General features: G+C 48.3%; 1 protein-coding gene across 1 annotated transcript in view; it reads right to left on the bottom strand.

The window, feature by feature from the left end:
- Positions 1-14,411, bottom strand: part of DYNC2LI1 (dynein cytoplasmic 2 light intermediate chain 1) — a 151,014-nt gene extending 136,603 nt beyond the window's left edge. Inside the window, exons 1-3 of the mRNA XM_075338013.1 lie at positions 14,312-14,411; positions 3,286-3,403; positions 1,810-1,844 (exon numbers count right to left, since the gene is read on the bottom strand). Of these exons, the coding sequence (XP_075194128.1) occupies positions 1,810-1,844; positions 3,286-3,403; positions 14,312-14,325 (167 nt within the window). The 5' untranslated portion in view covers positions 14,326-14,411. The remainder of the gene's footprint in view (positions 1-1,809; positions 1,845-3,285; positions 3,404-14,311) is intronic.
- Positions 14,412-17,282: the final 2,871 nt, after the last annotated feature.

Raw genomic sequence — 17,282 nt, 5'->3', positions numbered from 1 at the left:
TCCATTATATCTGATTTTCTGCAAGTAGCACGGCCATATTTTTCTACAGGTTTTGTGTGAAAAGACAGGTGCCTTTACTGGCAATGCCAACTAACTAATTCTACCAAAGGTCATAGGCACAAAGCCTTAGATCAGTGAGGTGAATATTTCACATATCATATGGGGACTGGTATAGGCTTATTATATAGGAATGCAGGAGTTATAGAGTAACAGGGGTAAGACTGTAGGAGATAGCGTTATCACACTAAATAGTGATATAACATCCTCTGCAGGATACAAAATGTTCAGTAAGCAACACAAGTATGATAAAGGAACAAGTCCATAAGTCACACATCCGCACTGATGTACCAACCAAAGATACAGGTCACACCGTTAGTGTACACTATCAGTATGTCCAGCTGGAGCACGTCGTGTGACCGCCGACACGTCACTCTCCCCTTCTCTGTCAGCAGCTGGAGCACGTCGTGTGACCGCCGACACGTCGCTCTTCCCCTTCTCTTTTGGTGAAGTGAGAACGCTGTTTGACTGCCGACACATCGCTCTTCTCCTTCTCTTTCGGAGGCTGAAGAACGGTTTATGACCGCCAACACGTCGCTCTTCCCCTTCTTTGTCGGCGGCTGGAGAATGTTGTGTGACCTCAGATATGTCGCTCTTACCCTTCTCTGTAAAAGGCTGGAGAACATTGTGTGATTACCGACCCATTGCTCTTCCCTTTCTCTGTCAGTGGATGGAAAACGTTGTGTGACCGCTGACACATCACTGTTACCCTCCCGTCGGCTGCTAGAGAACGTTGTGTGACCACCGATACGTCGCTCTTCCCTTATCTGTAGATGGCTGGATAACGATGTGTTACTACCGACACATCTCTCTTCCCCTTCTCTGTCAACAGCTGGGCAACGTCGTGTGACCACTGGCAAGTAGCTCTTCCCCTTCTCGTTTGGCGGCTGGAGAACGTCGTGTGACCTCTAACATGTCATCCTCGCTTTCTGTCGGCGGCTGGAGAACGGCGTGTGACCGCCGACACGTTCCTCTTTCCCTTCTCTGTCGACAGCTGGGCAAACGTCATGTGACTACTGACATGTCGCCCTTCCGGCTGGAGAACATCATGTGGCCTACGACATGTCGTTCTTCCCCTTCGCTCTAGGCGACACGTATAACTTCAGCTCTGAGCTGACACTCCCTGAATAAAAGGGGTTGTCCACTACCAGAACAACCCTTTTTGAATGAAATTATCCCTCTTGCTGTGCTCTTACTTCTCTCGGACAAGTGGAAGTAGTGAGAGGGCAACACGTCAATAATGGCTGCAGGGCACAAGCAACATAATGCCACGCGGACCCCAGCAAACCAACAGCAGATATCTCTGGGACGGCGCCGGTGCAACATTTTTTCTTTTTTTTTTTTCAAGGGAGACAACTTTACAGGTAGCGGACAACCCCTTTAATGATAGTTTTGAATTGTGGTCGACATGTATAAACAGGCCAGTTAACAATCAACAACTGAACTAAAAGTAGCCGATTGGCAACCGTCTAACGGCCACGGGCAACTTGTGTATATGGGTCATTAAGATTATTCAAGACTGGGTCACAGCAGCGACTCTTTGTGACCCCCAATATCCCAACCATGAAGCATGTTATTACATAATGGTCAGGGAGGACTGTGGAGGAGACATCTGGTACTCCCTACTGTAAGGTCAGACCCCAGGAAATCAGAAGGTCCTGTCCTAGCAAATGCTCCTTTAAGAAGTCTCCCATCCCATATTATCCACTTTGGTTACTTTTAGTGAATACTGGAGGAACAGTTAAGGAATACCTGTCGATACAGCGCAGGATGATGCTGGTTTTCCCCTATGTCCAAAACAAAAGGAAAAAATGAAGAAGGTCAGAATAAAATGCTACTAATACTAAACAGATATATACAATGTAACTTTGAACTGACTCTAAAGCGGGCTTTACACGCTATGATACGTCTAGCACTTGCTAGCAATATCGTACGCAAAAGCACCCGCCCCCGTCGTGCATGCGATTTCGTGTGATCGCTGCCGCAGCGAACATTATCACAGGAGCGTCACACGCACTTACCTGGTCGGCAGCGTTGCTGTGACTGCTGAACAATCACTCCCTCAAGGGGGAGGGACGTTTAGCATCACAGCGACGTCACCAAGCGGCCGGCCAATCAAAGCGGAGGGGTGGAGATGAGTGGTACGTAACATCCCGCCCACCTCCTTCCTTCCGCATTGTGGCCGGCGGCAGGTAAGGAGACGTTCCTCGCTCCTGCGGTGTCACACACAGTGATGTGTGCTGCCACAGGAGTGCCGAACCACATCGATAATCAACCATTACCGATTTTTGGTTTTGGGACGACCTCTCCATGGTGAACGATTTTCACCATTTTTGAGCTCGCTTAAGGTCGCTGGGAAGTGTCACATGCTGCGATATCATTAATGACGCCGGATGTGCGTCACTAACAACGTGACCCCGACGATAACACATTAACGATATCGTAGCGTGTAAAGCCCCCTTAACTTCTTTATGTCCTTTTTAAAATGTGGAGCCCAAAACTGGATCCCATATTCCAGATGTGGCCTTACAAGTGATTTATAGAGGGGTAACAATACATTGGGATCACGGGATCTAATCTCTCTTTTTATACACCCTAGAATCTTGTTTGCTTTAGCAGCTGCTGCCTGACATTGAGTGCTGCTGCTCAGCTTATTTGTAATGAGAATACCCAAGTCCTTCTCCTGTTCTGTAGTCCTGAGTTTACTTCAATTTAATGTATACGCAGTTATAGGATTACTCCGTCCTAGGTGCATTACTTTACATTTATCAACATTAAATCTCATTTGCCAAGTATCTGCCCATTCTGACATCTTATCCAGATCTTTTTGTAATATTGTACTATCAAGGTCAGTTTTTAATATCCTACATAGTTTGGTGTCATCAGCAAAGACTGACACTTTACTATCAATCCCATCCACAAGGTCATTAATGGTGACAGACGTTTATCCTGTGTAAGGACGGACACTAAGGAAAAGGAATAGGGCCACACACGGTCAGATGTATCAAATCATTCTGTTGACAGTCCCTACTAATTTCTTAGGTCAGTGTCTGGTTTTAATAGTTATTAACACATGTAGGATGGAATCACAGGATGCTGTTTTTAGCACAGAAACTCAAGAAACTGCACCAAAAACTGCACGTGTGTTTTCAGCCTAAGGATATGTGTACACGGCGGCTTTTTCTTGGAATCTGCCTGCCCCCAGGATCGGCCTTGATGAGGTTTTACCCCATTTTTGTTGCCTATGAAGAACACGGATCTGTCGGTCTCTGCAGACGCTGTGGATTCATCCTCGGTGTTTTCTTTCGCCTGCACCTCGGCGACTGCCAGGTCCCAAAGATTATCACTGAAAAAAAGACAAACGTCCCATCAGAGGAGGACAACACGGCGTCAGCGGTGATATTATAGCGGGACAGTCTACCATGACCTGTGTGTTCACCTTTCAGCAGTTTATGTACAGTTTGTTCTCCACATATATTTGTGCACAAACATTACAGGACCTTGTACTGAATCTGAATTGCAGCCTGTAGTGTCTTTTACTCCAGAGCTGCATTCATAATTCTGTTGGCTGTTATTGGCAATAGTAGACATGTGTGTGGACAATAATGCTCCATAAGCAGCATGTTGGGGTTTTTTTGCAGTCTGTAATACAGAGGTAATAGATGGAGATATTCATGTTAGCATAAAACTATATTTACTCTGTAACATTATATCCCCCCAGCCTGTATCATATTGCAATCAGGCTTCAGCCGTAGCTATTGTCCTTGATTTGGGGGGGGGGGGGGGGGTTGCATATATATTGTTCTCCTCTGCAGGGGGCTTGCCTAGTACACAATCTCTGGAGGCTGTGTCTAGGAACCCTTTTCTAGCTACAAGTAGCAAATGTTAAGGGGGTGGATCTAAGGAGGGGTGGGAGATTCAGCCCCATGTTTTAGTTTTTAGTTATGCTTTGTTGAGTGAAGGGTGAGGACCTGTGCTAAGGCCAGCTCCTTATCGCCCGTACATGGACGATTGGACTTTGAGGACTTTTGCATTCTCCTTGGCGCCCCGGACCTATTTCCTTTGTGTGGACTCTAAAGAACCATTTTAATATTGCATGTTTTATGCTCCCTGCCTCATTAAATCTTCTTGGATTGTTCCTTGGCCTGGCGTCCCTTACTGCTCTGTCGCATACCCCGTCACAAACTGGTGGCAGCAGCGGGATCAGAGCAGCAAGAATGGAGGACAACGGCCCATTAACATCTGGATTCAGAACCTCAGGATACAGGAACTGGACTGTGGTGAGCCTACAAACAATGGCCCGTGAATTAGGAGTCGGTTACAAAGGACTCTCTAAGGAGCAACTAATTGAGGCATTGGAAAACGCTTGCCTGCAAGATGGCACCGAGGAACAATTTCCACAGCAAAGGGAGGAAAGATGGGAGCTGGAGGTAAATACCCAAAAAAGTCAATGGGTTGTGTGGTATGAGGAGGAGATGGCACTGCTGGGAGATGAGGTCACCATTGAATATAAGATGGATGCTATTCGCAGAGCTCAAGAGAGGGCATTGCTGGAGAGGAGATTTGCTGTGGAAGCAGCTAGAGGCTCCAGACAAACTGTACCCACAGCACCCACTACAAGGGAATTCTCCAGAGTGTCCCGCAAGGACTTTAAGCCATTTAATGAAGCTGCAGGTGACATTGAGGGCTTCTTCCAGGACTTTGAGCATCAGTGCCGATTAATGGAAGTCCCAGAAAGAGAGCGAGGCAGACACCTGGTGGGCCTCTTGGAGGGTGGAGCTGCCGACGCCTATAGAGCTATGGACCCTCAGTGGAATTGTGAGTATGGGGAGATAAAACAGACCATTCTGGAACATTATGCCGTGACCCCAGATACTTATAGGACTAAGTTCCGTACATTAGCCTGTGATGGAGAAGTGTCTTTCAAGATGTTTGCCCACAGACTGAAACAAGTATGCCATCACTGGCTGGAGGGAGAGGGAGCCTTAACTTGGGAGACCTTCCTCCAGGTCATCCTGAAAGAGCAGTTCTATGCCAGGTGCCCTGCGGAAATCAGAGAATGGGTGCGTGAGAGAAAGCCGTCAACTGTGGAACAAGCTGCCGCTCTAGCTGATGAGGTGCTCACCATCAAGCCTCAATGGAAAAGGCTACTAGTCGGTGACAAAAAAACTACCAGCTCCCCAACACCAGTGGTCCCTTGTCCTTTGGCCTCCAATGTTCACCGTCCCAATAGACTACCAACACATGGCGGACCCCGTGTGAATGTGCCTCCTACTACTCCTGCCTCCTCTTTGGGAGTACGACGTGCAAAAAGACTCATAGAACGCAGATGTTATGGATGTGGGCAGCCTGGTCATCTGCAAGCTCACTGTCCAGGTGCTCAGAGGCAAAACAGTTACAGACCCCCTTTGCCTGTTCATTATCTACAGACACCCTCAACAGGAGAAGAGCTGGATTCATTCCCTGATGATTTGCCAAGTGACTCTGATATGTTGACTTCCCTACCAGGAGTCTATGGGGTGCGAGTCACAGCCGCCCGTTCTTCTGATCTTCAGCATAAACATCTACAGGAGGTTGTGCTGGATGGCCAAAAAGTTGTTGGCTTTCGTGACACTGGGGCTTTTCTCACCATCGCAGATCCCCGAGTAATTCAACCAGAAGCAGTGCAAAAGGGACCAGGAATTGCTATTGAATTGGCTGGAGGTACTCAGAGATATATTCTAAGAGCGAGTGTGACCCTGGATTATGGCTTTGGAGCAAAACAATGCACGATTGGTGTGATGAGCGGCCTTCCTGCAGACATTCTTCTAGGGAATGATGTGGGGAATCTTCAATGCCACTTTGTCGGCGCGATAACCAGAAGTCAAGCAAAGAGAGCAGCAGATGTGGACGTGTTCAACCCATCAATGGAACTGAGGCCACCCGAACTGCCGTCACAGCTGGTGAGTGATTCTTCTTGTGGGTCTCATATGAAGGTCACTTGGGATAAAGTTCAGTTTAGACAAGAGGTAGAGACTGACCCCACCCTGGCTAGCTTTAGAGCTCGTGCTGAAGTAGGGCAGTTAGGAGAAAATGGGGAAAAAATTATCAGAGAAAATGGACTCCTATATCGAGTTACCAACGCTGACTCCTTAGATAAGCCCTGGACTTATAGCAAACAGCTGATTGTTCCTCAGAAATACAGAATTTCCCTATTACACCTTGCTCATGACATTCCTACTGCTGGCCATCAAGGGAAAACCCACACCGAGAGACGATTGACTCAAATTTTCTATTGGCCTGGAATTTCTCAAGCAGTGGCGCATTTCTGCCGAACCTGCGACATATGTCAGCGTAGAGGGCGACCCGGAGATCACCCAAAGGCACCCTTGCAACCACTCCCTATAATAGAAGAACCCTTTCAAAGAGTAGCTGTCGATCTCATTGGACCACTGGCTAGACCAAGCAAATCTGGAAAGCAGTACATTCTCACTGTTGTGGACTATGCCACCCGATATCCAGAAGCCGTGGCCTTGTCAAGTATTTCTGCAGCCAAGGTGGCCGAGGCCCTTGTTACCATTTTCACCCGAGTAGGATTCCCCAGTGAAATCTTATCGGACCAAGGCTCCCAGTTTATGTCAGAGTTGGTGCAGTGTCTGTGGCGACCCTGTGGAGTACGGGCAATTCGAACTACAGCATACCATCCTCAAACCAATGGACTTTGTGAACGGTTTAATCAAACCCTGAAAAATATGCTAAGGGCCTTCACTGACAGTGATTCCGACTGGGAGAAGTACCTACCCCATCTCCTGTTTGCCTATCGGGAAGTTCCCCAGGAGTCCACTGGGTTTTCCCCCTTTGAACTACTCTATGGAAGAAAGGTCAGAGGACCCTTAACTCTGCTAAAGGAATATTGGGAGGGGCAAGTTGAAGATACAGGAAGCCCTGTTGTTCCATATGTCCTCAAGCTTCGGGAAACCCTGGCTCAACTTGCTAGTTTGGCTCAGGATCATGTACGGATGGCTCAAACCAGACAGAAGACATGGTATGACCGCAAAGCACGCTATCGAGAATTTGTAGAGGGACAACAAGTCTTAATGATTGTTCCCCATCGGCAAAATAAACTCCGGACAACATGGGAGGGTCCCTTCCGGGTTCTCAGAAAACTAAACGACACCAATTACCTTCTTGCTCTAGATGATCAGGGACTAAGACAAAGGACTGTCCAAGTGAATATGATTAAGGAGTACCATGACCGGACATTACCTATGATAGCAAGCTGTCGGCTGGCTTCAGAAGATGAGCAGGAGGATGAGGACCCATTACCTGATCTTGTTGAAGCAGCCAGAGCCCCATCCACTGTGGAACAGGTTCCTCTGAGAGATCACTTAGATTCCTTACAGAAAAAACAAATGCTGGGAGTGCTCCATCAGAGACAGGCTGCTTTCTCATCCCGACCAGGTCGAACCACAGTAACCCAACATCATGTGGACACTCAGGGCATCCGTCCCATACAACAGGCTCCCTACCGGGTACCAGAATCAGTTAGAAACACCATGTAGCATGAGCTGGAGGAGATGTTACAGCTTGGGGTGATTCAGGCCTCCCATAGTCCTTGGGCCTCTCCTGTTGTGTTAGTACCCAAGAAAGATGGGAGTACTCGATTTTGTGTGGACTACAGACGACTAAATGACCATACCATCAGTGATGTTTACCCAATGCCTCGCATTGATGAACTTCTAGACCGGCTAGCTGGGGCACGATACGTCACCACCTTGGATCTCAGTAAGGGATACTGGCAAATTCCCCTGACGGAGGAAGGTAGAGAAAAGTCGGCTTTCATAACCCCCTTTGGTCTGTATGAATTTCTAAACATGCCTTTCGGAATGAAAAACGCCCCTGCAACCTTTCAGAGAATGGTGGACCAGATCCTCCGGGGATGTGGCGACTTCGCTTGTGCCTACCTGGATGATATCGCCATCTTCAGCCACACATGGGAGGAACATCTGAATCAAGTAGCTGTTGTTCTTGACCGGATTCTCACAGCAGGCCTAACTATTCGACCTGATAAATGCCAATTGGGGATGGGTGAAGTCCAATATCTAGGGCATCGAGTAGGAGGAGGGAAGTTACGCCCTGAACCTGCCAAAATCCAGGCTATTAGAGACTGGCCTGTACCCCAAACCAAGAAACAAGTTATGGCTTTTTTGGGCACTGCCAGTTATTACCGAAAATTTGTTTCTCATTTCAGCAGTGTGGCCAAGCCCCTTACAGACCTCACGAAGAAAACGATGCCCCGGCTGGTGATCTGGACTCCAGCCTGTGATGAGGCTTTTAACCGGCTGAAGGACGCCTTGGTCTGCGACCCTGTTCTGGCTGCTCCAGACTACAAGAGGAGATTCATTGTGCAGACGGACGCCTCTGCTTATGGACTGGGAGCTGTCCTCAGCCAGGTGAATGCAGCCGGGGAGGAGCACCCCATCGCCTACCTCAGCAGGAAACTGCTGGACCGAGAAGTGGCCTATGCAACTGTTGAAAAAGAATGTCTGGCCGTAGTGTGGGCCCTTAGGAAACTACGGCCGTATCTGTATGGACGAGAATTCACTGTGGTTACTGATCACAATCCCCTCACCTGGCTGAACAGAGTCTCTGGGGACAATGGACGATTACTACGATGGAGCCTGGCTCTTCAACCCTATAACTTTACCATACAATATAGAAGGGGCAGCCAACACCAAAATGCAGACGGATTGTCCAGGCAAGAAGAGCCCTAAGTCAGGTCCACCATGTTTACGTGAACTTGACAAGCGACCTGTTGAGGTCACTAGTCCGTACACCAATTGAGGGGGGAAGGGGTTGTAACATTATATCCCCCCAGCCTGTATCATATTGCAATCAGGCTTCAGCCGTAGCTATTGTCCTTGATTTGGGGGGGGGGGGGTTGCATATATATTGTTCTCCTCTGCAGGGGGCTTGCCTAGTACACAATCTCTGGAGGCTGTGTCTAGGAACCCTTTTCTAGCTACAAGTAGCAAATGTTAAGGGGGTGGATCTAAGGAGGGGTGGGAGATTCAGCCCCATGTTTTAGTTTTTAGTTATGCTTTGTTGAGTGAAGGGTGAGGACCTGTGCTAAGGCCAGCTCCTTATCACCCGTACATGGACGATTGGACTTTGAGGACTTTTGCATTCTCCTTGGCGCCCCGGACCTATTTCCTTTGTGTGGACTCTAAAGAACCATTTTAATATTGCATGTTTTATGCTCCCTGCCTCATTAAATCTTATTGGATTGTTCCTTGGCCTGGCGTCCCTTACTGCTCTGTCGCATACCCCGTCACATACTCGTATCAGTTTAGGGAATGGAAATCGCACATTGAAAACAAGGATTCATCGCTATGTCATTTATATGCCTCTATTAATTGTAATGGCCGTCCCCTCAGTGTCACTGATCTGTAATACACAACATGAAGAAAAGAATTGGGACACAAGCCTTAAGGGGGTTTTACACGGAGCGATATCGCTAGTGATGGCACCCGCCCCCGTCGTTTGTGCGTCACAGGCAAATTGCTGCCCGTGGCGCACAATATTGCTTGTCCGTGTCACACGTACTGCCTTCACTAACGATGTCGCTGTGGGAGGTGAACAACCTCCCCTGAAAGGGGGAGGTTCGTTCGGCGTCACAGAGTGGGCCACCAATAGAAGCGGAGGGGCGGAGAGCAGCCGCATCTCCGTCATTCCCAACGCGTTGCCGGAGGACGCAGGTAAGCTGTAGTTCGTCGTTCACGAGGTGTCACAAGTAGCGATGTGTGCTGCTACAAGAACGACGAACAACCTACGTCCTCAACAACCAACGATTTTTTGAAAATGAACGACGTGTCAACGATGGACGACTTAGTAAGTATTTTTTATCGTTAACGGCCGCTCGTTGGTGTCACACGCAACGATGTCGCTAACGATGACAGATGTGCGGCACGGAATCCGTGACCCCGGCGATATTTCGTTAGATACGTCCTTGCGTGTAACAGGGTCTTTATCCATTGAGTCCAGTTTTTCCTTCAGTTTCACTGTCCCCGGTGTATAACATCTGGCCCCACTGCCCCCCGGTGTATAACATCCGGCCCCACTGCCCCCCGGTGTATAACCTGCAGCCCCACTGCCCCCGGTGTATAACATCCAGCCCTACTGTCCCCGGTGTATAATATCCAGCCCCACAGACCTCGGTGTATAACCTCCAGCCCCACTCCACTGCCCCCGGTGTATAACCTCTGGCCCCACTGCCCCTGGTGTATAACCTCCGGCCCCACTGCCCCCGGTGTATAACCTCCGGACCCACTTCCCCGGTGTATAACCTCCGGCCCCACTGCCCCCTGTGTATAAACTCTGGCCCCACTGCCCCCGGTGTATAACATCCAGCCCCACAGACCTCGGTGTATAACCTCCAGCCCCACTCCACTGCCCCCGGTGTATAACCTCTGGCCCCACTGCCCCTGGTGTATAACCTCCGGCCCCACTGCCCCCGGTGTATAACCTCCGGCCCCACTGCCCCCGGTGTATAACCTCCGGCCCCACTGCCCCCCGGTGTATAACCTCCGGACCCACTTCCCCGGTGTAAAACCTCCGGCCCCACTGCCCCCTGTGTATAAACTCTGGCCCCACTGCCCCCGGTGTATAACCTCCGGCCCCACTGCCCCCGGTGTATAACCTTTTGCCCATCACTAGTTATGAGTACCAGGCATGGTAGTGCTCGCTCATCACTAGTTATGAGTACCAGGCATGGTAGTGCTCGCTCATCATTAGTTATGAGTACCAGGCATGGTAGTGTTCGCTTATCACTAGTTATGAGTACCAGGCATGGTAGTGCTCGCTCATCACTAGTTATGAGTACCAGGCATGGTAGTGCTCGCTCATCACTAGTTATGAGTACCAGGCATGGTAGTGCCCGCTCATCACTAGTTATGAGTACCAGGCATGGTAGTGCTCGCTCATCATTAGTGATGAGTACCAGGCATGGTAGTGCTCGCTCATCATTAGTTATGAGTACCAGGCATGGTAGTGCTCGCTCATCAATAGTTATGAGTACCAGGCATGGTAGTGCTCGCTCATCACTAGTTATGAGTACCAGGCATGGTAGTGCTCACTCATCACTAGTTATGAGTACCAGGCATGGTAGTGCCCGCTCATCACTAGTTACAAGTACCAGGCATGGTAGTGCTCGCTCATCACTAGTTATGAGTACCAGGCATAGTAGTGCTCGCTCATCACTAGTTATGAGTACCAGGCATAGTAGTGCTCGCTCATCACTAGTTATGAGTACCAGGCATGGTAGTGCCCGCTCATCACTAGTTATGAGTACCAGGCATGGTAGTGCTCGCTCATCATTAGTGATGAGTACCAGGCATGGTAGTGCTCGCTCATCACTAGTTACAAGTACCAGGCATGGTAGTGCTCGCTCATCACTAGTTATGAGTACCAGGCATGGTAGTGCTCGCTCATCACTAGTTATGAGTACCAGGCATAGTAGTGCTCGCTCATCACTAGTTATGAGTACCAGGCATGGTAGTGCCCGCTCATCACTAGTTATGAGTACCAGGCATGGTAGTGCCCGCTCATCACTAGTTATGAGTACCAGGCATGGTAGTACTCGCTCATCACTAGTTATGAGTACCAAGCATGGTAGTGCTCGCTCATCACTAGTTATGAGTACCAGGTATGGTAGTGCCCGCTCATCACTAGTTATGAGTACCAGGCATGGTAGTGCTCACTCATCACTAGGTATGAGTACCAGGCATGGTAGTGCTCGCTTATCACTAGTTATGAGTACCAGGCATGGTAGTGCTCGCTCATCACTAGTTACAAGTACCAGGCATGGTAGTGCTCGCTCATCACTAGTTATGAGTACCAGGCATGGTAGTGCTCGCTCATCAATAGTTATGAGTACCAGGCATGGTAGTGCTCGCTCATCACTAGTTATGAGTACCAGGCATGGTAGTGCTCGCTCATCACTAGTTATGAGTACCAGGCATGGTAGTGCCCTGCTCATCACTAGTTATGAGTACCAGGCATGGTAGTGCTCGCTCATCACTAGTGATGAGTACCAGGCATGGTAGTGCTCGCTCATCACTAGTTATGAGTACCAGGCATGGTAGTGCTCGCTCATCACTAGTTATGAGTACCAGGCATGGTAGTGCCCGCTCATCACTAGTTATGAGTACCAGGCATGGTAGTGCTCGCTCATCACTAGTTATGAGTACCAGGCATGGTAGTGCCCGCTCATCACTAGTTATGAGTACCAGGCATGGTAGTGCCCGCTCATCACTAGTTATGAATACCAGGCATGGTAGTGCTCGCTCATCACTAGTTATGAGTACCAGGCATGGTAGTGCTCGCTCATCACTAGTTATGAGTACCAGGCATGGTAGTGCTCGCTCATCACTAGTTATGAGTACCAGGCATGGTAGTGCCCGCTCATCACTAGTTATGAGTACCAGGCATGGTAGTACTCGCTCATCACTAGTTATGAGTACCAAGCATGGTAGTGCTCGCTCATCACTAGTTATGAGTACCAGGTATGGTAGTGCCCGCTCATCACTAGTTATGAGTACCAGGCATGGTAGTGCTCACTCATCACTAGGTATGAGTACCAGGCATGGTAGTGCTCGCTTATCACTAGTTATGAGTACCAGGCATGGTAGTGCTCGCTCATCACTAGTTACAAGTACCAGGCATGGTAGTGCTCGCTCATCACTAGTTATGAGTACCAGGCATGGTAGTGCTCGCTCATCAATAGTTATGAGTACCAGGCATGGTAGTGCTCGCTCATCACTAGTTATGAGTACCAGGCATGGTAGTGCTCGCTCATCACTAGTTATGAGTACCAGGCATGGTAGTGCCCGCTCATCACTAGTTATGAGTACCAGGCATGGTAGTGCTCGCTCATCACTAGTGATGAGTACCAGGCATGGTAGTGCTCGCTCATCACTAGTTATGAGTACCAGGCATGGTAGTGCTCGCTCATCACTAGTTATGAGTACCAGGCATGGTAGTGCCCGCTCATCACTAGTTATGAGTACCAGGCATGGTAGTGCTCGCTCATCACTAGTTATGAGTACCAGGCATGGTAGTGCCCGCTCATCACTAGTTATGAGTACCAGGCATGGTAGTGCCCGCTCATCACTAGTTATGAATACCAGGCATGGTAGTGCTCGCTCATCACTAGTTATGAGTACCAGGCATGGTAGTGCTCGCTCATCACTAGTTATGAGTACCAGGCATGGTAGTGCTCGCTCATCACTAGTTATGAGTACCAGGCATGGTAGTGCTCGCTCATCACTAGTTATGAGTACCAGGCATGGTAGTGCTCGCTCATCACTAGTTATGAGTACCAGGCATGGTAGTGCTCGCTCATCACTAGTTATGAGTACCAGGCATGGTAGTGCTCGCTCATCACTAGTTATGAGTACCAGGCATGGTAGTGCTCGCTCATCACTAGTTATGAGTACCAGGCATGGTAGTGCTCGCTCATCACTAGTTATGAGTACCAGGCATGGTAGTGCCCGCTCATCACTAGTTATGAGTACCAGGCATGGTAGTGCTCGCTCATCACTAGTTATGAATACCAGGCATGGTAGTGCCCGCTCATCACTAGTTATGAGTACCAGGCATGGTAGTGCCCGCTCATTACTAGTTATGAGTACCAGGCATGGTAGTGCCCGCTCATCACTAGTTATGAATACCAGGCATGGTAGTGCCCGCTCATCACTAGTTATGAGTACCAGGCATGGTAGTGCCCGCTCATTACTAGTTATGAGTACCAGGCATGGTAGTGCTCGCTCATCACTAGTTATGAATACCAGGCATGGTAGTGCCCGCTCATCACTAGTTATGAGTACCAGGCATGGTAGTGCCCGCTCATTACTAGTTATGAGTACCAGGCATGGTAGTGCCCGCTCACTAGCACTGACGCTTGTGATAACCGCCTCCAGGGCTCCGTGTAAAAAGTTACACTTCTCACAGAAATTATTAAAAAAAAACCCTAATAAATAATTAATAAATAAAATAAAAACGAATAACGTGTAAGCTGCTGCATAGTATATGATTTTGCTTTTCTTCACAAAGCCCCTGTAACTTGGCTACAGACACGAAGGCCATTCTGCCGACTGCCGATGCGATCGCTTCGATCAGTCGTGGCCACATCAGATATGGATTCCAGGGATGTTCGGGGATCGGATCCCGGTTTCTGTCTCACCCGTGTCCCCCCTCCTCAGCACACGCACAGTACCTGGAGCGCGGCATCACGTCTGTATAATAAACATCAGCGGCCTCGGAAACGCTTTTCCGTCACTATAGTAACGCTAGGCCGCGGCGCACACTGAGGACGTCACTGCCGAACTGCCTGCCGGGAAATGTAGTTTATATTCGCAACGTTCACTCTCGAGTCACATAGATAGAAGGAGTGACTACATGATGTGGGGCTGTAACCTCCGCCGTTGTCCTCACTTCTCCCAGCTGTATATTACACATGTATAATGTGAGCCCGAGCTGTGTGCGATGTGACTTATGAAGTATACGGCTGAAGTGGTTCAAACCTCTAACAAGCATTGATAAGATGGACCCAGAGGGTTGAAAAGAAACCTTTTATAAATTTGTGGTTAGAAAATACACTTTGCACTTTTCTAGATATGTTGCAATATATAGAGACGGACATACAAGAAGGATATACAAGGAAAGAGACAGGGAAAGGAGAGGCAGGGAAAGAGACAGACAGAGAGAAAGGCAGGGAAAGACACAGACAAACAGACAGACAGGGAAAGATATAGAGATGGAAAGAGACAGACGGAAAGAGAGAGACAGGGAAAGAGTGAGGGAAAGAGACACACAAAGACATACAGGGAAAGATACAAGTAAAATATATCTTTGTACCGTGTTAGCCAGTAGAGATAAAAAAAATTTGTTTAAAAGAACAGAGAGTCCTCAGTGGTTGATACCTTTTAATGGCTAACTGAAAAGATGGTAATAATTGCAAGCTTTCGAGACTACTCAGGTCTCTTCATCAGGCATGGTATAACACAAAATCTGAAGAGTCACGTATTTATACACAACAGGACTGCACTATTCTAAGTCCTGTTTGTGTATAAATACGTGACTCTTCAGATTTTGTGTTATACCATGCCTGATGAAGAGACCTGAGTAGTCTCGAAAGCTTGCAATTATTACCATCTTTTCAGTTAGCCATTAAAAGGTATCAACCACTGAGGAAGGACTCTCTGTTCTTTTAAACAAATTTTTTTTACAGGGAAAGACAAAGAGGACAGACGGAAAAGAGAGACACGGAAAGAGATAGAGTGAAAGAGACAGACAGGGAAAGATATAGAGACAGTCTGGGAAAGAGGCAGACGGAAAGAGAGAGACAGACAGGGAAAGACAAAGAGACAGACGGAAAGAGAGTGAAAGAGACAGACAGGGAAAGATATAGAGACAGTCTGGGAAAGAGGCAGACGGAAAGAGAGAGACAGACAGGGGACAGACAAAGAGACAGACATGGAAAGAGAGACAAGGAAAGAGTTAGAGTGAAAGAGACAGACAGGGAAAGATATAGAGACAGTCTGGGAAAGAGGCAGACGGAAAGAGAGAGACAGACAGGGAAAGAGAGACAGGGAAAGAGACACACAGACAAAGACATACAGGGAAAGACATAGAGACAGACAGGGAAAGAGAGACACAGGGAAAGAGATAGAGAGACAGATAGGGAAAGAGACATACAAAGAGAGACAGACAGGGAAAGAGAGATACAGGCAGGGAAAGAGAGAGACAGGGAAAGTGAGAGACAGATGACTCGCCCACCCCCAGGGCTCTGGGACACCCCGGTGCCGGGCCGGACTAGTCCGGGGGTAGTCAGCGGTGGCAGGGCCCGGCTCCGTGACCCTGGCGGGGTCAACTAATATGACGACTGCTGGGGAAGGTGATTATAATAAAGTTTATGGAAAATATATTCATGACACCACCTGTGGATTGCGGCTATGGAGCCGCCGCTGCTGGATAGGGCCTCCGGGGCTGATGGAATGGCAGCTGGGATGGTTCTGCTCCCCATAGGTGGAGCGGTACCCTGGGGCAACCGTAGGTGCTTATGAAAGTCTATGCAATGGTGGGACGGTGCAGGGTTAATCAGGTAGTGTAAAGAACCGACACAAACAACAGTCTCTTTACCTTCTTTTCTTTTACTTTGCAACAGTTTAGTCCTGGGAGACCGTCACAGGTGGTGAAGGCGATCCGGTCGGCCTGGAAGTACCTGGGGTGATCTCCTTGGCCAGTGGAGTAATGAGGCCTACTCCCTGCTCTTCTCTGCTGTACATTTCCCTAGTATCGCCATATATTCTATGTTAATTCCATGTCTATGATGTCTAAGAAACCTATTATTCATCTTTATAATTTGGAACCAAGAAGTTATGTTCATTCTCTTTGTTCATTCCTTTTCTTCATTCTTTTTAGTATGTCCCCTGTTTTATATGGATAGAACTCGGGGAGAGCGACCACTGTGACCCTACAATCTCCTCTCTTGGATAGAGCAGTGGCCACACCTGTCAGCGCTTAGTGACTATGAAGGTCGGCCCTCACCACCGTTTTCTTCTCAGCTGAGAGAAGCGTCCAATTATTCTGATCAGAGTTGCATTAGTTTTGTCGGACGTGGAGTGAGAAAAAATAAAGTTTCTCCACCTTCTCCATTCTGTTAGTCTGTGAAATATAGGCCACACTGGGATGTCATCCGAGTGTGGTGCAATGTTTTTCAAGGACCCTAATAGACTTGTGTTGTTGATTTTGAGTTGACACTCAGATCACAATCAAACATGTCTGCAATTTTTTCAGTGGACCACTCGGTCCAAGGGAAAAAAAAAATCGCTCATGTGCACAGCCCCAAAGAATACCATAGGTATGAGTACCATCCATCAAAACCATGAAGAGCGCTCATCCGAGGTAATCCATCATGTGCACAGCTCATAGAACAACATGGGTATGAGTGCCATCAAAATCACAGAGAGTGCTCATCCAAGGTAATCCATCATGTGCACAGCCCCATAGGATAATATGGGTACGAGTTCCATCCATTAAAACCACAGAGAACGCTCATCCAAGGTAATCCATGTGCAAGAGGCATTAGAAAGAACCAAGGGCTTAACTCTATGGTCACCACTCTATTCTGACCTCATTTCAGCCCCATTTTTTAGGATCGGTAGGGTCACCAATATAAAAGATAT

Source organism: Anomaloglossus baeobatrachus, chromosome 3, assembly GCF_048569485.1.
Source record: "Anomaloglossus baeobatrachus isolate aAnoBae1 chromosome 3, aAnoBae1.hap1, whole genome shotgun sequence".
Classification (NCBI taxonomy): Eukaryota; Metazoa; Chordata; class Amphibia; order Anura; family Aromobatidae; genus Anomaloglossus; species Anomaloglossus baeobatrachus.
Note: the sequence above shows the minus strand (reverse complement) of the source record. Positions and strands in the feature narration are given on the sequence as shown.